Source organism: Uloborus diversus, chromosome 6 (assembly GCF_026930045.1).
Source record: "Uloborus diversus isolate 005 chromosome 6, Udiv.v.3.1, whole genome shotgun sequence".
Lineage (NCBI taxonomy): Eukaryota > Metazoa > Arthropoda > Arachnida > Araneae > Uloboridae > Uloborus > Uloborus diversus.
The window spans coordinates 132440842-132465315 of NC_072736.1; the positions used below are offsets into that span (position 1 = coordinate 132440842).

The 24474-nt window shown below is 32.9% G+C and overlaps 1 protein-coding gene across 1 annotated transcript in view; it reads left to right on the plus strand.

The window, feature by feature from the left end:
- LOC129224313 (rho GTPase-activating protein 39-like) overlaps positions 1-24395 on the plus strand; it is an 89458-nt gene extending 65063 nt beyond the window's left edge. The window contains exons 10-17 of the mRNA XM_054858750.1: positions 878-985; positions 6385-6537; positions 7274-7500; positions 13037-13166; positions 17714-17827; positions 18593-18750; positions 21628-21886; positions 24153-24395. Coding sequence (XP_054714725.1) covers positions 878-985; positions 6385-6537; positions 7274-7500; positions 13037-13166; positions 17714-17827; positions 18593-18750; positions 21628-21886; positions 24153-24347 — 1344 coding nt within the window. The 3' untranslated portion in view covers positions 24348-24395. The remainder of the gene's footprint in view (positions 1-877; positions 986-6384; positions 6538-7273; positions 7501-13036; positions 13167-17713; positions 17828-18592; positions 18751-21627; positions 21887-24152) is intronic.
- Positions 24396-24474: the final 79 nt, after the last annotated feature.

Below are 24474 nucleotides of genomic sequence, written 5' to 3' on the forward strand. Positions count from 1 at the left end.
TATTATTTAAATATTTAAAAATGCATAAGTAGATATTCTGTATTAAGTGATGTCATGCCTTGAGGGGGAGATGGGTTCATGAACTTGAGACAAGGGGGACAAAGTTGTGACAAAAAGTGACATCACACAGTTATTCTAACGATATGTTTATAAAAAAAATATGACATGTGACAAGAGGAGTAGGTTGATGTGTGACATTTGTAACAAAGGGGAAGTTGATCAAATATGTTGAAAAAAAGTGCGACATCATTTAATGACAACCCATTAGTACTCCTTCAAAATCTCATTTTACTCCTTCAAAACTCCTCCAAAACTCCTTCACTTTATTTCTGAAATTGAGTACGAACGCTGTTAAAGTGTTTAACGAAATGACTAATGCAGCAGCAATTTGATCCTTTTGCGGTCAAATTTCACACAATAAAAAACTTACCTTTATTCAACAAAGTCGTGGCTTGCAAATTATTATTATTTTATTGCAAAAGTAAAAGGCCCGACATTTGTGAAAGTGATGCATGAAATAATTGCCACAAAGTTGAATAAAATGAAAACTTATGGTGCATAGAATTATTCAGTTTATTAGTCAAGTCCAACACATTTTTCCATTATTTTACTTTATTGTCATGTCAAAACATAAACATACTGCACTACTGATGCATAGTGACAACTGTTCAGCATTTTTTCTCACACAGTATCAGTAATAACAATATCTTAAGAGCTGTCATGCCATATCGCTTACTTCGGTATATACATCAATCAACGTAGGAGTTTTTGTGTCTGACTTCCCAGTTAAACTTTTAGATACATGAAGTTTTCTATTTATTTCTGATGATTGATTCACAGCACAGGATGTGCACAACATACGTTTTAATTGTTTTAGTCTTTCCAGCCCGAATCCATGCATGGACAAATCCCCCGACCACTTTCTATGTTGGCAACAACCGATGCATCTGCAAGCATTGATCAAGTATCTGCATTGCAAAGACAGGTTAGTTAGCACATTATTTTTTTTAAACTGAAATTGGTTTTAATTATATCCAACTTAGATCAATCACACAGCTTTAGTGTTAACTGGTGTAAAATATACCTTCACCACCACAGAGCATTTTTTAAGGAATTTTTACTAGGCGACACAAGTTTATCATAAGAGTAAAAATCATTGAGAAGGTTACAGTCATTTTTTTCAACAAACGTATGCACTTACGTCGCCTGAAAGTGGTATTTCTAAAAGTACTGTTTGTTCTGAGGCGGCTGTATAGGACTTCTGATTTAAGAGGAAGCCGATATGAACCAAACCTTAAGTATAGTATTAACTCCAAAGTAAAGGGGGTCCGGTGGTTTCTCCCCCGGAAATTTTTCGAATTTGTAGTCTTAAAAACGCACATTAGACGATCTTTGGTAATGTTAGGATTGAAGAGGTTCGGTGTCGCTCACCTGTCTATTTTTCGAAATTGTATCTTTAAGAATGCAGTTTTAGACGATCTTTTTGATGATGTTAGAGGGAGGAGAGATTTGAGGGCCCATATCCCAAGAAATTTTTCTTGGTTCGTAATCTTAGAAATGCATTCTAACTTTCTTTCGTAATATTATGCGCTCGGGTGCGACTCCCTCCCTACGCCTATTTTTCGAAATTGAAACCTTCAAAACGCAAACATTACGTCTAATAACGTTCAAAAGAGGATGGATCGGGGGTTGTCCGGCGGATTTTTTTTTCTGCAATTGTAGTGCTAAAAATGGAGATCAATATGTTCTTTTCGTGATGTGACGTGGAGGAGTGATTAGAAGGCTCGCAACAAGAATTTTTTTAAATTTGTAGTCTTGAAGGTGAATTTTAATTGTCTTTGATAATGGTAGAGGAGAAGAGGTTTGGAGCGCTCCTTCGGAAATTGTAGCTCTAAAAAGGTTGTTTTAGACGCTTTTTGGTGATGTTAAGGGGAGGAGAGATTAAAAGATCCATCCCAGGAAATTTTTCTCATTTATAAACTTAAAAACGCATTCTATACTATCTTCGGTATGGTTAGCGGTTGCAGAAATTCTGAGGTCCACCCCCAAAATTTGTTTCAAATTGCAAATGTAGGCAATACATGATTCATGAGTAACTTTTAGAGTACCAGCAATCTTTCGAAATTGAAGTTCTAAAAACGTAGTTCTAGAAGACTTTCAATGACGTTAGGGAGGGAGGAGTTTTCCTCGGAAACATTTTGAAACTTTTATTTTTGAAATTAATTTTATTTTGCTCTATATATTTGTCTTTTCCCCTGGGACACAAAGTTATGCTCTCTTTTCTTTCTTTCTTTCTTTTTTTGTGTGTTGTTTTTGTAATGTGTGTTTGCCTGCCTTTTTGGATTTCCCTTAAGAAAGGGAATAACATCGAGAGAATGATGTAGAGCTCCCAATTTAGGGGTTCCGAAGGTTCCCCTAGAGGGAATTTTGAAAAAAAAAAAAAAAAAAGCAAAATTCTGCAGTTTGAAACCGTATAAAAGAAGATTGGAATCAAAAATATTCGGGGAAGAAATAGGCAAACAAAACTTTTTTTTAAAAAGTATGTACTCTTGCAAGTTGAGATAATACACCAGGGTTGGGGTTTTCTAGTCCAAAACTTGTTTTTCCCATCCCATCGGGAAAAACTGGGAAGAAGTGGTAAATACCAGGTAAAAGTGGTAAAAACCGGGAAAAACTTCCAAATAACAATATGTAAGAAATATTTTGGCTTTTTGAATCTGATGTGTAAAATGCAAGCTAGAAATAAAGTTATTACAAAATTCCCTTGGGTTTAAAACTATTCTGTATGGAAGGAATATAAAAAAATAATACACTTGAAAATACCAGGGTCATCAAGAGAAGCAATAAATAATGTGTGTTTACTTTAAATAAAATTTTTATTACAGTTTTAAATATAACCAGTTAAACAAATTTTTTTCTTAAATTTTGTTTTGGTGTGATATTTACACAAAATGTTCTTTTGCATCACCAATAACAGTTATCGTCAAATTCTTGGCCACTCAAATGGAATGTTTGAAAAATCAGTTGAAGACATTTTTTTCCGTACAGGCATTATAAACACTATTTCACCAGCACTACGGTGGTAGAATTTTAAGTAAAATTCCTGCAATTAATGAAACATCTTAAGGGATGTCCGTCCTACATCATCAGAGTCTCCTGAACATATTTTTTCTAATTTTTCATTCATCCAAAACAACATTAGAAATAGACTGGATTTTCAAAAAGCCGCTATACTAGTGTTTTGTTACATGATGCTACAACCCAATGTGGAAGTAGAAGACTAAGAATATGAATAACAGGATTATGTGTATTGTGTAAATATTTATTAATAAATCTACTTCATTGCCCATTTTTGTAAATTTTCCTCTTTTTTTCAATTTTCAAACTATTTTTTACTTAGAACTCAATTTTGATATTTTTAAAGATTGTTTTGAATTTTTACTTATGTTTTTAAAAATCAATTTTTCCCACGTGGGAAAAATATAGTATTTCCCAGGACGGTAAATACCGGTTTTTACCGTGGTATTTACCACGGTACTTGCCAACCCTGTAATACACAATAAATTTTTTTTAGGGGTCGATGAGGCAGTCGACAGAGAGATAGAGCAAGGGAGGAGAAAGGATAATGCATTGTTACTTGCTCTCATGGACTTTTGAAATAGTTAGTTTTTAATCACCTCTGCAACCCATCGACAAAGTGCTTTAAAAGAAATAGGGTACAGACTTAGAAAATAGGTAGCAAGAGAGTTACATACTGCCCATTTGAACAATTCATAATTTATACGCTTAGTAAGAAATAAAATTGAAGCATACTTTGACGAACATACATTGAAGCACACACTGAATTTAACACATTTTGGCACTCATCCTCCCTATCAACTCCAATTTGTTAGAGTTTTTAAAATTCAAGGCTTGTAGCCACATTTTTGCAAAATTTCAAGCATTTGAAAATGAAATTGATTTTTTTCAAGTATTTTCGGTTTTTTTTTTTTTTTTTTTTTTTTTTTTTTTAGGAACGACAACTCACACAATTTTTCATTATAAGCAATAGCTTTAAACTAAAATGTAAATTTTGCCCTGCAAATGATAGTATAAATAACAAATGTCTCAAAAACATTTTTACAAATTAAAAGCGGTAATGGATAATTAAAGTAACAGTTTTAGAAATAAGTAAATTTTTTTACGAACCAGACTTACCCTTTAAAATCCTTTGTTTGAATCATCAAAATGATTTTCAATTTCATTATAAGTTTAATAGGATTTTTAATTACATCTAACACGTGTTACAAATGACTCCATCATTCTTCAGTCCTGTTGTCTCGAAACTGGAGAAAAAATAAATAGCTAGCCTACAAGTTTCTACGCGCCAATCCCTTTTATTCACAAAGCCATAAAAAAGGAAGTGAGTGGTGTGGTATAATCCTCAGTTACCCTAAAGCAAAAATTACTGATAAGAATTCCAGGAAACAATCCCGACCCTTCAGCCGTCGGCTTCACTTTCGAATGAAAAACAGCTGTTTCTGTTTCGCAAACTGCTTTTGCCGTCCCGTCCCAAGTAGTGTTCCAGTGGGTCCCTGTATACAGATAGCCGCAAAATGGTTATCGGCTATCATCAATGAAAGGGCTAATGAGGTAGGGTGCTAATCGATTGCTTAATCTGGCGCCAAATGCGTGGTGACTCGGTCCACGGGCAGGGCTTTTCCACAAGGGAAGAAAAAGAAGGCTTTTGTCATGTACAAGTCGACGGTTTTTTTTTAAAAAGAAAACAAGGGTCTTCCTAAGGTTTTTACAAAGATTTGAAATCGGTTTACAAAAATGGGTGAACCAATTTTAGATTTTCCAATGTCGCCCAGTGGTTTGATTTCACATCTTCTAGGCGACAAATTTTTTTCACTAGGCGACATTGGTGTCGCGTAGTCCCTATGTTAAAAAATGCTCTGCACCACCACTCATACTGTCGTAATTACACCATATCTTTTCTAAGAAAAATGGCTATTTGTTTGCGGAAGCCTATATTCGATACTGGTTAGCATGACTGTAGCCAGGACTCCGTTAGAGAGGGGCAAGCATAGACACAACAAGATAGTAGTTTTTAATTCCCCCTCTTCTTTTTAGTGGGGGACTTAAAGTTCAAGTCTCCCCCCCCCCCAAAAAAAAAGAATAACAGTAATAAAATAAATAAAAAAATAAATTTTAAAAAAGATCCATTTTATGCTATTTTTTGTCAGATGTGAAGAAAAAAAAATGCAGTTATGTGGCACCCCCAGAATTTTTTCAAACTGAAGTCCTAAAATTGTAATTTTAAATTATCTTTGGTGAAATTAGAAATGAGCGTGGGGATCTGCTCCCTTCTGGCTATGCTCATGTTTGTTACTCTCTGCTTTATGTATTAGTAGTTTTATATTATTTTAAATGCACCAAAATATGAACAAAGCACAAATTGTTGTTGAATATCCTTTATGAAAATCAATGTTTTAAGTATGAGAAGTCATTTCAATTTTGTTTTTAGAGTATTTTTGTTTGCTTAAAACTGAATCAATGGAATAACCTATTCAATGTTTTGTAGTTAGTTACCGCCCTAAGCCAGGACTAAGGCAGAAATACTTAAAATACACCACCAGCTCAGTTATTCCATCTGAAGACTGCAGTTTCGTGCTTTTTAGCACTCATCAGCCCGGAATAGGAATCACATGAGCTGGAGGCGAAAAACCTCTTAAAGGAGCCAATAGAGCCAAACAAACTGGTAGCTAATGCAGAATTATTACACCAGATGAGTGACCGCAGCAATGGTGCGGTTCAACTCAATCCCTCAATTCCTATTCAATGGCTTGAATAGTGGTTTTCTTTGGGCTCTCAACATATTGTTTTGAAATTTTGTATTTATCTTTGAGAAAAATGGATTATTGCTTCCTTTCTATGACTGTCAGAAACACGTCTTTGAATGAACTGCAAAATCCTTATTATCACTGCAATTAGCTTCTTTATGCTCCTATAACACTGAGGCAATTGTTTTTTGAAAAATGATTAGTTAGTTTTAAAAAAGGTCGATCATTTCCCAATAATTTTGAATAAATGATACTGTACTGTGTGTGTGCATCAAATTCTCACTAAAGAAACCAAGGAAGTGGTTAAATTTTAACTACTGAAGACTAACTAGCAACTAAATTCTACATGAACAGGCAATGTGTCATAGACAATTATTAATTTCAAACTTTGGAATATTTTTGTAATTACAATAAAAGGAAAAATACAGCTAAACCAACCAGCTGTGATTAACATGACTGTTGGAATGCAACTTCTGTATGAATTTAGCAGTAATTTGTTCATGTTCAAGTTTGCCTTAATCTTATGCGGTTTTATTTTAATGTTTCTATGCTATTACAGGTGGGATCAGTTGGTGGTAACAATACAGGAAAAGAAAAGAAACAATCAACTGAAAGTGATATTGAGAAATATGCCCAAGATAACTTAAATCGCCATAAGAAAGGAATCTTTAGAAAAAAATTTACCATTCAAGATATGCTTTCATGGTCTAAGGTATGTGTAAGAATGGTTTTTTAGTTTTAAATCTATGTTGTTCCAGTAGAGTTTCATAGTTTTATTACAGCCAGTTCTCTGGAATCCGCCAACCCAAAATCTGCAATTGTAGAGATTCTGCACAAGATTTGGGATGTAAACTATAAAATTTTCAATTAAATATTGAATAGCAATTTGAGATGAAAAATGACATTAAGAATAATAATGTTTCAAAGGTGAAATTCATTTTTATTTTACATATCATTCAACAATAAAATATTGCATTACAGCTATAGGTATAATACCTGAAAAAAAAGGGTAATTTTTAATCTGCTTTTGTGTTGTCCATCTCTCTATCTTCCCTTAATGCCCTTCAATCATTGTCATAAAATTGTGAATGTATTTCAAGCTTTCCAGTTTGATTCATAGGAATTTCCAAGTACTGATTGTAAACGTGTTCAGTATATAAAGAGGTATTAATTGAACGGGATTAAAACTTGCGTTCATAATGCTGGGAAGTGCATTTTATAGGGTGTTCAGAGTACAGAGAGGTCAGCCTATGTTAAGTCTATGGAGTTTCGCTGGGGCCATCAAAATATGTTCAGAATATTGGGGTGTTTAGAAAGAGTCCACTGTATAATTTAATTTTTACTCCACTTATGATTTACTTTATGCATAATTAACAAAATTTAATTTTGTTTGCTTACATTTAACTTTTTCTCAAATAACACACACATAAAATTTCTACTTTGCACAGGATCCAATCCGCAAGCCAATGATAATGACAACAGACAAATCTCTTAAACGAGACGCTTGTGAGCTATTCAAATTGACTCAGACGTACATGGGTGATAGAAAAACCAAGAGTGGACAGACCATAGAAGCTGTTGTCTTGGAAATTGCGACTAAAGGCTGGAGTAGGCAATCAGTTAGAGATGAGCTTTTTGTACAGATCTGTCGTCAGATTACGGATAATCCCAGGAGGTAAGAAACATAATTATTTCACTTTAGGAATCTGCAGTTTCTGCCGCTGAATATTTTGTTGTTTTTCCAAAAAATAACTTTTGACTGAGCTATCTGATATCACTAAGTGATTTTTTAAAAAAACTTTTATAATATGGAAGACCTTGTAATTTATAGAAATTAAAACTCTCTATCTATAAGCTAGTTGTTGGTAGTACAAGATGAAAGGACCAATTGATGAGGAAACAAAAAGTTCTGTCTAGAACTAGACGAGCCTACTTTCCCGTATACCCATACTACTTTCTAGTACCTGATCAATATTCTCAAAAATAGCTAAAATCGCAAATTTTTTCAAACATATTTTAAAAATACTTTAAGCTGATTTCTAGGAATAAAATATTCCTCACTCATCTAAAAAAATTAGATGCGTAAAAAAAATAGCAGCAACTTTTAAACAAAGCAGCTAATGCACTTTTTTCCATTAAAAATTTTTTAACAGCTTCCAAAGCGAAAAAATAATAATTAAAATTAATAAGCTCATTAAAATAAATACATCATATCAAAAAAAATCGTTTCTTTTTCCCCTGTTGCCAAAAACAATTTTTTAAATGAAATAATGCACTTACCAAAATAAATAAAAACAATAAAATGTCAACTTAAAGAAATAACTTTCATTGTCAAAAAAAAAAAATCGTCTGCACATATCTTTATGTAGAAACATAAATGACTTCGAGTTTATTCGCCGAAAACTGATTACCTAAATTAAAACTTTAGCGTAAAAATAAAAACAAGTCATATCAACAATAATTATTTCACTGTCAAAACCATAGCTGCGGAGTGGGAGTCAATTTCATTTTGGGGCAAAGGAGTCGGAGTCAAATATCTAAGAATCGGAGTCAGTCATTTGTCCTCCGTGTATACATTTTTGCCAAAGCTACGAAGTCAGAGTCGAAGTCGGAGTCCGATTAATTGTCGGGCACAGGAGTCGGAGTCAAGTGCCCCTAAATTCTCGGAGTCGAAGTCTGGGTTTGACGTCAAGAGCTATTTCCAACAAAATTTGTTTGAAGTAAATCCGCCTTCAAGTACGGAATCTACATTGACTTTCAGTTTCCCCGTAGGCGCTAATGTTAAGGGATTTGAACTGTTCAAAATTGAACAAAAAATTGTTCAAATCAAAAAGATATTTTATATACGATAAAGATATTATAGTTTTTCATCAAAAGCTTTGTTGGGGGATTTGTCTTTACCTTAAGTTCATTGAACTAAATAAAAGGTTTACAGAACCCCAACATCAAAAAGCCGTGCAGTCTGCCAGTAAGAAATAAAAAAATACTCAAAATAGTTTAAATAAATAACATTTATTCAAAAATATCACAGTATACAGTATGAAAAATGTTTTGTTAAATACCAAAATTAATTTAGATTGTAAACCCCCCAATTATCACAAAAATTTCAAAGTTAAATTGTTAAACAAACAAACATATTTGGAAAATGCGAAATATATTAAAGAAATTTTAAAATGTCATCTTCATGCGCCAAATGCGCATGTTTACATCGCTGAAGAATTTTGAGCAAAGCGTAACAGAATTGTAGATTCCCATCATTCACCAGCTGATAGGCTTGCTTGGTTCGAGAAGAACTTTCCCATACACCGGAACAACAACTTGAGCACACACTGGGATATCACCAGAAACTTCTGGAAATTTCGTTGGAATAACCAGGAAATCCAATCAGGAACGTCACTCTGTTGGACATCGATGATTTAAACTGAAGACAGTTCCATTCAACCATAGAAGCACCGGTAAGTCGATCCGGGTACAGGCCAAGTTTAAGAATTAGGCCTAGTTGCTGTAAGCTACATCTTTTAGTAATCTATTGCGTACACCTTCAGCAATGGTGACATTCCACTCCACCAAAAGGAGTAACTTAAAACATTTAAATAACAATTAACACTGAGTAAAACTTATTTCAAGCCTTGCTTGAATTCAAAATGTTGCTTCAACAATGGCTCGAGCACGCCGCAACTTCCATCAACGACAACCAAGCACGGTTGCCAAACCGTCAAAGACCAATCCCTGATTGGTCAACAAAAAGTGGCAAGATGCCAATGGGGAGTAAATACAAGTAATCAAGCACTGAAAATATTTCTAACAATCTATTTATACGTTCCATGACCGCGATACGTCATCCCATGACACACCCTACTTTGCATTGGAGATATATACATCTCAACTATTCCTGATTGAATGATTTAACAATCTTTCTATTCGTTCTTTCGGCTCAAAGTAGCCAAAAACATCTCAACCATCGGGTGTTACGTCATAGGATGATTCCGACGTTGCACGATCATGCCCGAATCAATTTCAGTTATCCACCACTAGGACACGGGACGCGGAGTGGCAAAACATATCGGAGGTAAGTTTCAAAAATATACTTAAACATTTGTAATTAAATTAAAAGTGCTCCAAGATACTGAATAAAGGCTTTTAAGCCCAACAAGCTTTTTCCTACAAAGTTTGTTTGAAGCAAATTCGCCTCACAGTTCGGAATTGCCTTGAATTTCCCCGTAGGCGCTAATGTTAAGTTTTTTTGAACTGTTCAAAATTGAACAAAAAATAGTTCAAATCAAAAAGTGAAATACGGGAATGAGGTGTCCTCGCCGAGATCTTTCGAACAAAAAAAAGTTTGTTCGAATCGGTCTATTCATTCAAAAGTTATTAGGGAGGGGGGACATACAGACCGACAGACATTTTTTCCCATCTCAATACCCTACTTTCCAATTTTTAATTTTTCAATATTTATTTATTTATTTTATTTTTGACTTTTTTTTTGTTTTTTGCGATATTTTTAAGATGCATTAAACCTTCTTTCATGCTTTTTTCTTCTTTTTCTTTTGCTGGGAAAGTAGGCTAAAAACAGCTTTGTGCATTTGGGAAACTATCTCAGAATGTTTTCATCTGAAATGTTGAAACAAATATTTACCCATTTGATGCCAATGTATCAACAAATAAACTTCAATCATAGTTTGCTCTACAGTTATTGAATGATGGTTGTACTAACTTTAGTACCGTGCTGATTAAAAGACACAACTATTTTTAACTTTAGGAGGAAATTTGAGGCGGAACTTATAAACGGGAGCTCTAAACTAAATTAATCAAGTTGTTAGGTTTGCTGCATTGTTTCACTTTTTTACATTTGAGCTCAATGAACTGGACCAAACTGAAATTAATTTGAATAGTTGAAGACTGGGTTGAAAAATTGTAAGGCCATTGCAATTGTAAATCAGTAAGGCTTGAGTGGCGATTTGATTTGATCAACCAACACTTAGATTTCAAAATTCATGCATGTTTGTCTGGTTTATTTTTATGATCTGAACCTACATTTTAACTAAAACTGAAAGTTAATAATAAAAAAAAAGTATTTTTGCCCAAAATTTTGATATTAACTGATAAAATTTCCAAAAAAATTAATAAATAATTTTAAAAAAAATTTAATTTCAGATCATAAAAATAAATCAGACAAACATGCATCAAAAGTTTTATGGAAATATATAAGACTTTCTGAGATGTCACGCACGCAAAAGGAGAAACCAGCACCTGAGAAAAAGAGGCTTAAACAGCTGCTGTCAACATAAATCTCTGAGGAAAATTTGCATTTTTATGATAACTTGGAAAAAAAAATTCCGTATGGTAATAAATAAAGTATCAAATTGTTCAGAATTAAGTTATGCATAGAAGATCCTTAGACTCTTTAAATGACTTATCTAGTTTTATCTGCTCTGTTCAAATATACAGTGGCTCCCAAAAGTCTTCGTACACCTACGACTTTCAACGAAATAGGCCCCAATCCATTGGTTAGAATTAATATTTCGGAATAGGTATTTAATTATAAGATCTATTATTAATTTTTACCAAAACTACATGAAAAGTTTTTAAAAAATATTAAAACTTAATTTTTAAAAAATCAAAAACCAAAAAGTGCCGGAAATTCTATGTCACAAAAGTCTTCGTACACTTTATAAAATGTCTATTTATTATTGAATAATCTAACTTTTTATTAAGTTATTAATTAGTAGAATATCATACAGTATTCATAACACCTTTTAAACGTCTGGGAATAGATTTCATTCTTTTTCTTTCCTTTTTTTCGCGTAGTTTCTGAGTAAGTGTTCAATCACACTTCGAATCTTACTGTTTCTAGCTCTATTTTCGTTTTAAAGCCGTATTTTCGTAATCTAGCCTATAGATATCTCTAAATACGTTACATTAAGTTCAAAGCTGGAGACTGAGGGTTTTTTTTCTGAATTTTAGGATGATTTTTGAGGCACTAGACGCAAACGTTGAAAACCGAGTGCTTCATATTGTTATCTTGATTTAAAAAAAAGTTGTTTCCAATAACCAAATTTTTGGTTAAGAGTTCAAAATTGGTTTTTAAAATATTTAAAGGAACAGTATGATTCATTATTTCATCAAAAATTTCCAAACTACCAAGTCCTGATGCTGATATGCACTCTCACACTAGAACACCTCCACCGTCGTGATTAACTGATCCAACTAAGTTCTGAAGATTTAGTTCCTAATTTTGTCTTCTACTTACAATTATGCAACAATTTAACCAAAAATGTTGAATTCATTTTTATCTGTAAACAAGACGTAATTCTAAAACGTTTTCAGCTTATTTATCCTTGATTTTGCGACGAAAAGCGTAAGCTTTGTATTTTTCGTGCGAACAAGAAAATTTCTGCGGGAAGAGGCCCCATTTAATCTAGCTAATCAGAGAACTTGGCGAAAAATTTTAGGTGAAAATTAAACGTAAAAATTTTTTTTTTAACTCTGTAGAAACTTTTACAGCACTCAAATGTGTATTTTTTATAATTTTTTCAACTTTAAATCTCTGATCACGTTTTGTCAACTTTGCCGGTTGACATTTTCTTACCTTGTTTTCGGTCCGATTCCTTTGTTTAAAGCATTTTATTAAACAATCTACTATACAAACAAATAAATTAACTAATTTAGAGTCATTTCAAACCAATTTACCGCAACTGTGGGAAACAAATTCGAATTTTGAATGGTGTTTGCGGTTTTTTACGAATACCAGCGATTTTATAGCAATAAGCACAATATTAAGAAATAAATAAACAAAAAAATAAAACCAAATGACTTATAAGGATCAACACAATGCAAAAATAATAATAAAACGGCATATGATAATTTTAATCATGAATTTATTCGAAAATATTTGAGTGTACGATGACTTTTGTGGCGTGTTATTTCTCTATCTCTTCGTTTTCTGACCCATTTCAAAAAGTAGATCAGTTAACATTTTGAAAAAACGAATGGGTTGTACGAATGACATAGGAATGATGTGAAAAAATATGGGACTCCATATTCGAATTCAGTTTCGAGTTATTTTGGTTTTACTAAAAAATTTCAAAGTGTACGAACACTTTTGGGAGCCACTATATTTTAAATTTGAACTCTTCGTAAAAATTGATTCTGCATTTAATAAGCGATGATCTCTAAATGTTTTAATTCATCATTTATTCAACTACCTTTAGGGAGAGTCTCATACTAGGCTGGGAGCTGATGGCGATTTGTCTGATGTTCTTTCCTCCCTCTGTTAAATTTCAACCTTATCTAGAAGGATTTATCAACAGGCATAAAGATACTGCATTCGATTCCCCTGATGTAAGTTATAATTACTTTCTGTTCTTGGTTTTTCTTTTCTCCCACCTCACTTAGAAACAATAAATCCTCATATATAATAGGGAATGATCTAGTAATGCTCCTGACGTCATCAACAATGAAATTCGCGCTACGGCATGATAATTTGATAATATTTTTTGGTAAAGTTTGACATGCAGGGCTTTATTGTGACAAGGCTGAACTCGATCCGGTAACTTAACTGTTTTACTGGTAAGACTGTCATTTTAGGGGAATGAAGGAACAAAAAAATGGTCCGCAATGAACTCGACCTACTGAAGTTTAGGGTTAATCCACTGGAGTGAGGGTTCAAATTTCAACTATCAAAATATTATTAGACAGGCAATGGCTTCGTTCAAATGTAGAAACAATTTTCACCTGTCATATCTTGACGAGCGATTTTCTAGTTACAAATTAATGGGTTAGGTAAACAAAGTATATATCGTCGCCTCAGAGCAACACATAGACATCTAATTCCAGGCATAATATTAAGATATCCTACTGTTGCTCTGAGGGGACGATATATGAGAATTTTTCAATAATAGATTCAGAGGATAGTTTGTTAGAACTGTGTAAAGTCTAAAACTGATATCTAAAGATATGTCCAGCACGTGACTGGGAAACTTTATTTGGAAACTAACAATTAAAAAGAATATTGGGAAAAAAATGCTAGACAAATCACACAAACAAAGGCAAACTGAAATAGTTAAGATATAACTTACTTTTTTTTAAAATGAAAAAGTAGGAAATCTGTTTTAAAAATTACAGGACACAAAAAAACAATTTTCTTAAAAATAAAACTTGCACTGAAACATTATTTTTTATTTTTGACAATAAATTAGGAACTTTAAAAAAAAGTGGAATGGCAATGGACAGGCAATGGCTTCATTCAAATATAGAAGCAATTTTACCCGTCATACCATGACGGGCGATTTTCTAGTAAACAAATAAAACATTTTTTCTTCATCTCATGAAGGGTTGTATCGCAAGTATTATGATTTTATTAGAAGATTAGAAACGTGTCTCGCCCTGCATTAAAGAATAAAAATTTGAATATTCTACTGTAGTTTTTTAAAAGATCAAATTTGAGACATCTGATTCTTCTCCATGAAAATCTAACTCTTAAATTAAGTTTAAACAGTTGAAAGTTGATTTGTTGTCCTGTTGCTAAAGTTTCATAAAAAATGTCCTACTTTATTTTAGTAACACCATGCTGGGCAAATTGAACAAAATTGGATTTAAACTGCAGTGGCAAAGGTTTAAATTCCTTACTTCTACTGACCCTAAAGATATTATTACCTATTCTATTTCTATTCAGAGTCACAACTGACTACAACTGTATTTATGTCGAGGACTGCATACTAAGTGCCTTACTTCCATTATTTTATATACCGATAGATGGCAGCACCATCACCGGATCGAACAGTTAATGAGAATTTAGAACTAGTCCAGGAGCTAATAGCTACCTAGTACTAGCACCCCCAGAGGTATCGTTTCACTTGGAGGACATTGAGACCACGAGCATATTTAACGTCGCCCAGTCCCCTTTAATGACGACGGTGGGTCTTCGACCATCGAGGTTCGAACCCAGGACCCTCCGGCCCCGAATCCGACACTCTACCGATCGGGCTACCACGGCCCTATTATTACCTAAATAATGTTTTTTTTTTCTTCTAATTTAATACTTTTTTTTCTTACTGTGTGTGTAAAATTTGAATATTCAATCATCATATTTCAAAACGAATGAAATAACTCAATGTGTTTGAAAAAAAGTTGTTTTGAACTTATAACAAATATTAAACCTCCATTACACTTACATTTCCCATTTTCTTATGTTTTTACAATTGTTAGGACAAGAATTGATTGCCGTTCTAAGCACAAAAGTTGCATCTGCACTTTTTATCAAAGTTGAGTTGCGGTCACCAAATGATTCTTTGTCACATATTTTACCTAAATACAATGTTTTATGATCATTTGTGAATGAAAAATATTTAAAAATAATTCTGAAAAGTTGCATCCGCATCAAATACATTGAGGCACACAACTTTAAACGGCAATTTCTCATTTTGAGCTCAGATGTAGATACGACTTTTGCGCTTAGCATGGCAATATAGTTGATGATAAAAATTGCCCAATTCTTTTGTGAATAGTTATTTTCATGACAGAAAAGTATAAAACAGGGGTTGGAAAGTCCTTAGCTGCTTGTAAAAAATCATTTCTTTCAAATTAATAATCCTCTGGCCTCATCAGTAATGAAAAAAGATTATGTTTTATTCACCAGAACGCAGTTTAATGAGAAAATGGTTAGGGCTTGTCCATAAATAATCTCACCCTTTCTTTAAGCATTTTTGTCTGCCTCACTTCACCTTACACTCTCCTCCGTTTGTCACGTCTTTTTTTTCCATCAACATATTCTTGTAAAAAAGGCGTGATGTCAATTCTTTTACCACTCTCTCCCCCTTGTCAAACTCCCAATTTCGTGAATACCACCTCCCCCGTCAAAAGGTGACATCAGTTGTGGACCAGGGTTTGTACTCTCTTTCAAAACTCCTCCAATACTCCTTCATTAAGGAATATTTTTTAAGGGCCCTTCTAACTCCTTCAAAATTCCTTCTTTTTTTGATCAAGACTACATAATCTTCCTCTGTGACAGTAATTTAAAATACTTCGATCGACAACTGAACTTCATCCCAAGGGCAAAGATATAAGGGCAATTTTAATGTACTATTTTTTTTTCCATAAAGAAGTGATTTACAAATTGGTTATAGAAGTCAAAAAAAGTTGAATGTGAAAATATTATTAGATGAAAAAGACATTTCATAAGTGAAGTAAAACATGCTTAAATGGTGCTTGGCTATTTTTTCAAGTTTTATGATTATTGCTTTTCCCTTCACCACACTCTCAGCAATAAAAGTCAATTTGTCTAATTATTATTTAAGTATTTAAAAGTACATAAGTAGATGTACTATATTAAATTACATGAAATACACCGCCAGCTCCGTCATTCCAGCCGAGGACTGCAGTTTCGTGCTTATTAGCACTCATCAGCCTGGCATAGGAAGTGACTGAGCTGGATGTGGAAAACCTCTTAAGGAAGCCAAGAGTACCAAACAAACTGGTGGCTAATATAGAATTAGCTCTGACCAGACGAGTGACCGATGCATGGTTCGGTTCAACTCGCAAGGCATGGCAACTTACTGAACATATTAAATTATTTCGTTAAAAAAAACAATTATTAAGTAAATCACAGTTTTGACATTCTAAAAGGAGTCATCCACAACTATGTGTCATGCCTTGACGGGGAGACAAAAAGTGACATCATACAGTTGTTATAGCAATATGTTTATGAAAAATGACATGTGACGAAGGGGGAAGGGGGGTCAAATATGTTGAAAAAAAGTGTGACAACGTTTAAGAATACCCCAAAAGTACTCCTTCAAAATCTCATTTTGCTCTTTCAAAATTCCTTCATTTTATTTCTGAAATTGAGTACAAACCCTGGTGGACAGCCCATTACTGAACGTCACCTTTTTGATAGATCTGCTGCAGGTTCTGAAGCATCTGAAAAAATGAGTCAAAGTTATAGAAACTCAGACCCCTGATGAACAAAACATATTGCACACATGTATGAGGCCATGTTAAACTCTTTGAGTAGACACACACACAAAAAATTGTCGATGTTTGTTCATTTATTATTTCATTATATGTATTGATTTATATTATCAATAATTCTTCATTGAATTATGTATGTGAAAAAAAATTCTGCTTCTTTTTGGGTTTTACACCCTGTAACCAACTCCTATCCGTGGTGCTATTCAGTATAACAGTGATGCGCAACCTATGGCCAGCGGGCCACATGTGGCTTACAAAGCTGATCAGTGCGGCCCATTGTTTTGGTCAAAGCTATAAATCGAAAACCACAACTAGTCATGTTACAAGTTTGGAGCCAACTGTTCATAAATTTGATTTTAAAAAACAGTAATAACTCATTCTTGTTCTAAAAATATTTTCAACTTCAAAGTGCAATTATGGTTTAGGTTCTTAAAGAAATGTAAAATACAATCCTTACATAAGTAAAATGACACAACGAAAAATGAAAGGTAGCAAAGTAAATAGACATTTGCTTCCTTTCATTTTCGTTTGGTTTGCCTTGGTGAACCATTCATTCTTCTTTTTATGCACTGATGAAGGGGCTTGCATTTGATAGCCCCAAAACAGCTGTTTGCTGAGTTTTTAACTCTTTTTTAAATACTTTTATCTGTACTTTATACACGTTGTGCATTTTACTTATTCCACAGTACAAAGTTTTTGACTGCTTTTTTACAACAATCCTCATAATTAAATATTTTGATAGATTATATGTATTGATACTTACCATTAACTTGAATCAAAGAGACATGCCGCAGAGAAGGCTTCAGTTAGGATGAATAATGGTACTTTTCATTTTAAATATGCCTTTGATATTTGATGTTATGTTATTTGGCCTATGAAAGTATCTGTGAGGTTTTGATTGAAGTTTTAATGTATTTCAGTTCAAACTCAGTCATTATGCTGCCGTTTGTAGTAAACGCCTCGAAAGGATAGCCAAAAGTGGTGCCAAGAAAGGATTACGCAAGCCTACTTTTGAAGAAATTGAGCAATCAAGGGTAAGTCTAGAGTACACGTTTCATGTATTGCATCTAATTAATTTTATGTAATAGTATTTCTTTAATTACAAGTTTTCAATCTTTTTTTACTCAGAATTGCAGAGTCAAGAAGCGTCTTTAAAAATTCTCACTTCTGACAGCCCCGTAATACAACTTTATTAGCATGTCTTGTAATAAGTAAATTTGTTCCATCATGATAAAAAGTCATGGACTAATTCTGCCATGGGCAGGTGAAGGGCAATCACTGCAATTTTTTTTTTTTTTTTGTCATCTATTGTAAGTTATCTTTATTCTACAAGCTTGCTTACTTTGTTTCCGGTGAAAAAAAAAGTTTGATTCCAACATTTCCATATTGCTAGTATTGAATCTGAAACGCATTTCTTCAAATATCTCGAAAACTCATTAACTCATTTCTGCAGATACTTTCGTCTAACTTCCCGCAGCAGAAATGGAGGTTGGAATTCCATTGCCATTATCATTAGATGTAATCGGGCATGGTACTATATAAATCTTGACTTCAAAATTGTTGATATATGATTCCAACTATAAGTTTCCCTCTCCCCCTATTATGAAAAAACAGATTGTTTATCCAGCCAAATTCAAATGCCCTTAATTTGTTAACTTGTGTTTCTAACAAAACGGGACCAGCCAATTAATACCAGGGCGTTATTTATTTTTTTATTTGTTCAAAAACTACTTGTAATTTATATTTGTATAAGTCACAAGCTAATATTATTTATATATATTTTTCTTTTTTTTTTATAGATTCAAATCTTTAGGCCTTCCATGTTTGGCAATTTATTGGAAGAAGTTATGGCATTGCAAGAGAACAAGTATCCAAATCGTTCCTTACCATGGATACAAACCACCTTATCAGAAGCAGTTTTGAAACTAAATGGTGCACAGACAGAGGGAATATTTCGGTAGGCATTTGCATTTTAAGTTCTGTGTTTTAATATTTGTGCAATGCCTTTAACCTTCAACTGTAGAAATTCCATTAGCAATGATTTCATTTACTGTTAATGATTTTGCTTCATAAAATAGAAGCGTTGAACTTTTTTTTCATTTGATGTAAAGTTCTCTAATTTTTATGCACTTGAAAAGACTATTTAATTGAGAGGTGCTTTTGTTAACTAATTAAACACATTATATAGTTTGAAGGCTAAAAATATTGTTTAAGAAGTATAATTGTGCTCAAAAGCATTTTGTGCTTTTAAGTGTGCATTTGTAATTATTTTTAGTAGCAAATTAACAATAAATTTGTTGCATCTTATGGAACAAAGAACAACTTAATAATCTGAAATGTGTTAAATGGAATATTGGACCCTGAAATAGTTTTAGACAATATTTGTTCATTATAAAAGGGGGTCATGACCCCCATCCCCCTTTTTATCTGTATCCATGCCTGCACCTAACACCCCCCCCCCCCCCCCCCATAACTACTACACTGCTTACTTATTAAACATTTTTATGTAGCAATAAATGGTTTTCTTGGTATCTAAAAATTAGCTTAAAGCCCTACAACTTAATTATCTGCTGTCTGATGATCTTTGACTTCATGCATGGGTGCCCATAAGGGAGGCTTGAAACACTGTCCATTTTTTAAAATCAAGTTCAAGCATATAAATATCATTCAAAACATTTCAACATAAGCCATTAATGAATGATTGTTATTAAAAACTTCCTTACTTTAAAATTTTCTAATTTCAATCTGCATTAGTTTTGCTCTCAGAACTATAACAATGTAGGTTAGATAACAAATTTCCACTCAATCTTCTGAAGAAAACAAAAATATGAATTCCCTTAAGATTATGAAAAGAAAGTTTAAAACAAAAAATTATCACAAATCTTAACTTTTTTTTTTTTTTTTGTAACTTTGTAAACAGAAGATAAAATCAAAAAAAGTTTTCCCCTTTAAATTAAAGAGTTGAAACATATTAATTTTCTCAAATCCCTCACCCCATCCAAAATTATACATATGGGTGCCAATGACTTCACATACAAGAGACAGGTTTCGTACGGGTCATGGAAATCCTGGAAAGTCATGAAACAAAAAAGCAAATTTCAGACCTTGAAAAGTCATGGAAAATTGAAATTTTATTCAAAGTCATGGAAATTTAGTTGAAGTCATGGAAAAATGTCCTGGGCAAAGGAAAAGTAACAATTACTAAAAGAGCATTAAAAATCTTGAGTGATTCAGCAGTATTGTGCATAAAAGCTATTAAAACTGAAAAATTGTGTGATTTCAAAAACAAATCCAAATTTTTTGAAATCTCATTGCATCCACTTCTGTAGCAATCGCTCGTCTTTTTTTGCAATATGATTTTGCTCATTGGACATCACTCATTTTGAATTTCTCATTATTTTCAACACTTCTTGTCTTTTATATTCTGTGGTAGTGAATTTGTACATTCTTCATTTTGCCACACCTACTCAAAAAACGCAATTCAATTGCATCCAAGGTCTTTTCCATCACTCTAAAAAACTATTGTTAAATTGATCAGAGTTTATCTTAATTTGTTGAATATTTTAGAAAACAAAGATTTTTGGTCAGGTGATAAAATAGAGAAATAGAGGAATTCTAATTACTCTAAAGCAGTGTGCCCAACATACGGCCCGCAAAGCTAATCCATATGTGACCCACTGCTATGTTCAATGTCATGGATCAAGCACTATGTTCTGGAATTACAGAAAATATTAATTAATATGCATTTGAAAATGTGCAAATAAGTAAACAAGTACATTTGAATTAGAAGATTTATTCACTACTGCGTTTTTTTTTTTTTTTTTTTTTTAAATAAATATCTGGTTTAGAAACAGGAATTTAGTAAAGAAAGTCACTTTTTCTTTAAAGAACCAAAATACTGTTATTGTCAATGATCCCTTTGTCCCATTCATTATCATTCTGCCTGTTTATAGAAAAATTATTAGACATTTTAGCATCATTATATTCCATTCACTGTATTTTTACTTTATTTAAATTTGTATGATGAAGACTAATAAGAGCAGTTTAGCTTTGTTAGGTGTACATACTAATATTTTTTCAATCACAAGTAAGTGCTTCGTTGAGGTAGTGGCATTCAAACAGAAGTTTTGCTGCTGCTCATTTCCAAAAATTGGTAAGTTAAATATTAAATTGTACTATTCTCTTCATGTAACAAGGTCATTAAAATTTTTATGAAGTCATGAAAAAGTCCTGGAAAAGTCATGGAATTTTTCCACTCAAATAGAGTATGAACCCTGAAGAGAGGAATGAGAGTCTCCTCAACAAAGATGGGTTAGTAATGTGAAGCAGTACATGGAATTCATGAAGTACACCGCCAGCTCAGTCATTTCCAGCCGAGGACTGCAGTTTCGTGCTTATTAGCACTCATCAGCCCGGCATAGGAAAGTGACTGAGCTGGAGATGGAAAACCTCTTAAGGAAGCTAATCTTAAAGTTGAACCGAACCATTGCTTTAGTCACTCGTCTGGTTTGTGCCAATTCTATATTAGCTACCAGTTTGTTTGGCACTCTTGGCTTCCTTAAGAGGTTTTCCATCTCCAGCTCAGTCACTTCTCTATGCCGGGCTGATGAGTGCTAATAAGCACGAAATTGCAGTCCTCGGCTGGAAATAACTGAGCTGGCGATGTACTTCATATATTTCTGCTTTAGCCCTGGCTAATGGGCGGTAATTTACTGAATATAGTACATGGAATTGTTTGTATATTTTGTGAACATGTTTCTTTGTCTAAAGTAAAATTTTTCCTCGTTGTTGGTTTTTATGTTTTGTTGCTTAAATTTATCTCTTTTGTGTGTAGAGTTCCTGGAGATATTGATGAAGTCAATGCCATGAAACTCCAAATTGACCAGTGGGAAGTGCCGGAATGCAATGATCCTCATGTACCTGCTTCTTTGCTGAAGTCATGGTACAGGGAATTGTATGAGCCTCTCATTCCAACTGATTTTTATGAAGAGTGCATTCAGTTTTGCTTAGACCCCGAAGCTGCCGTAGCTATCGTTCAAAAGTTGCCAGAGATCAATAGGCTTGTCTTATCATATTTAGTTCGATTTTTACAAGTAAGTTTTGCTTTGTTTTTTTTCCACACCATTTCAGTGACTGTGCAATATTTTATTGTAATTTATGGATTTCAAACTAATTGCTTACAATTTATGAAGTTAAATGGAACAAAAATAATGCCGAACTGTATCAAGAAGCAGTGTAAAAAGAAACAGCAAACTTAATTATGCACATAAAAATTCTAAATTTGTCTCACCAGCCCTCCCAATAATTCATTCACACAATTAATGATTTGTTTGACTGCAATTCTAATACAGTCGGAACTCCATATATCGAAATAGCAAATTGCTGGGAATAAATTCGATATATAGAAATTTCGATGCATAGAAACGATTTTATTTTATCATAAAAATCTCATAAAACATTAAAATTAAAGCTAATTTTCGTGTATGAAACCCAATTTCTAATTTATACAAGCATTGGATTAAATGAAGGTTAATAATTAAAAAATTAACAGAAATTACATTTTTGCGCCTTTATACATCTTCATTCTTCGGCAATTCAACTTGATCCGCAACATTAGGGGTTTTTCTTTTGACAATGTAATTGAGAGAAAAGTAAAAAATCAATCTACTTAACTTGAATGATTTTTACTGAAGCTAAAATAAGACTAGGAATGATAATCAACAGACAAAAGGGATAACTTGAACCTGATTTTATAGTGTTACTTGTAACAATGAAGATTGGAAATAACTTGAGGGAATTTAAGAACTCCAGAACGGAACAACGACCTAACTACACACACCCCCCCTAACTCCAGATTACTTATGAGTTTCGTAGTAACCTTTAGTGAACATAGTTTTGTCCCCTAACCTTCATCTTTCATGAGACAAACAGTTTACAGTGGAAAAAAAATCTATGAATGTCTCGAAAAAAGTTTGATATATAGAGATTTTTTCGATATATAGAAAATTTCGATGTGTGGAAGTTCGATATATAGAGGCTCGACTGTATTTGCAATCAATGCAAATTACTAATGTACTAACCTATGGCACTTGCAAATAGATGAATCAATTAACCATGGTTTTGAAGCACAAAAATTGCAAATTACTGCAGACATGTGTTTTGGTGCTGCAAGGAACACCTTTTTCAATACAAAGTGTGAGCTTCTGGATGAAAATTCATCCGAGGAAGATCATCAAGAAGCTCACACTGCTTTGCATTGAAAAAGGTTTTCCTTGTAACACCAAAACACGTGCCTGCAATAATTCGCAATTTTTTGTGCTTCAAAACTTAAGATGCATACAGTAATTGATTTAAATAATGATAATTGGAGTTCTACTGTATTATGGACCTTGACCAAATGTCCTTGTATTAAAATATACTGAGCTTAAAAATAACAGCGTGTGTATTATTGTTAAATGTGAATTTTCCCTTTTCCTTTTATTGACTTTAGCTCAACTAAGTGTTTTGTTGTTGCTTTTATGTTAAAAGTCACATGTAGATCTTGTATCATTTAGATTGAAATTGTAAAGCACATTGTTTTGAGTAATCATGCACCAGGATAGTTTTATGGTGAACTGATGTTATAGACGAAAGAATAGTTTCTGTAATGGTGTGGTAGAGAGAGAAATGGTATATTTTCTTGTGTTAAAGCTTCAAAGGTAGTTTATTTTTTTTATAATCCTTGGGTGTTCTTGAAAGAATTTCAAATTTATGTCAAAAAATATGGCTAAATTTTCGATGTATTTGAAACCAAAACCAATATTATGTGGTTTATTATGTCCATAAGATATTCAACTAAATTTAAAAGAGTCATGTGAATATAAAGTATTAATTTTTAGTCAAGTGACTGGTCAGACAGATCAATAAGTAATATTATTATCTTTGACTGCTTATTGATCTTCCTATAGATCAATAAATGCATTGATCAACTATCTAAAAATCAAAATTGCTTATTAATAATCTATATTTAGATCAGAAAACAATCTTCTCAATTGCTTATTGATCTACCTATAGATCAATAAGTTTATTGATCAATTATATATAAATCTTAAATCTATATCTAGATCAATAAGCAATCTTCTGAATTGCTTATTGATCTACCTATAGATCAATAAGTTTATTGATCAATTATATATAAATCCTAAATCTATATCTAGATCAATAAGCAATCTTCTGAATTGCTTATTGATCTAAAAAGCTGTCCCCACCCCCTTTGCAGTTCTGTAACTAAATAAAGTAGTAAATTATCATTAATGATACTATTTTAATGTTTTCCTAGTACTTCTGATGCTTAAAAATAGTCGTTTCTTTTATTCTTAGGTGTTTGCTGCGGAACAAAATGCAACTGTAACTAAAATGGATGCTAGTAATCTTGCAATGGTAATGGCACCCAACTGTTTGCGTTGCATGTCGAATGATCCAAGAGTCATTTTTGAAAACACGAGGAAAGAGATGGCTTTCATCAAAATGCTCATTGAGAATTTGGATACTACTTACATGGAGGGTGTTATGTAAAATTTTGAAAGTTATACTTGTTCACTCACTCATCAGATATTATCTTGTTGGAACAAAAAAAAAAAAAATCATTATACTGGAAATATAAATAATATGAGTGTATTCCAAAAAGTGAAATCTAGGTGAA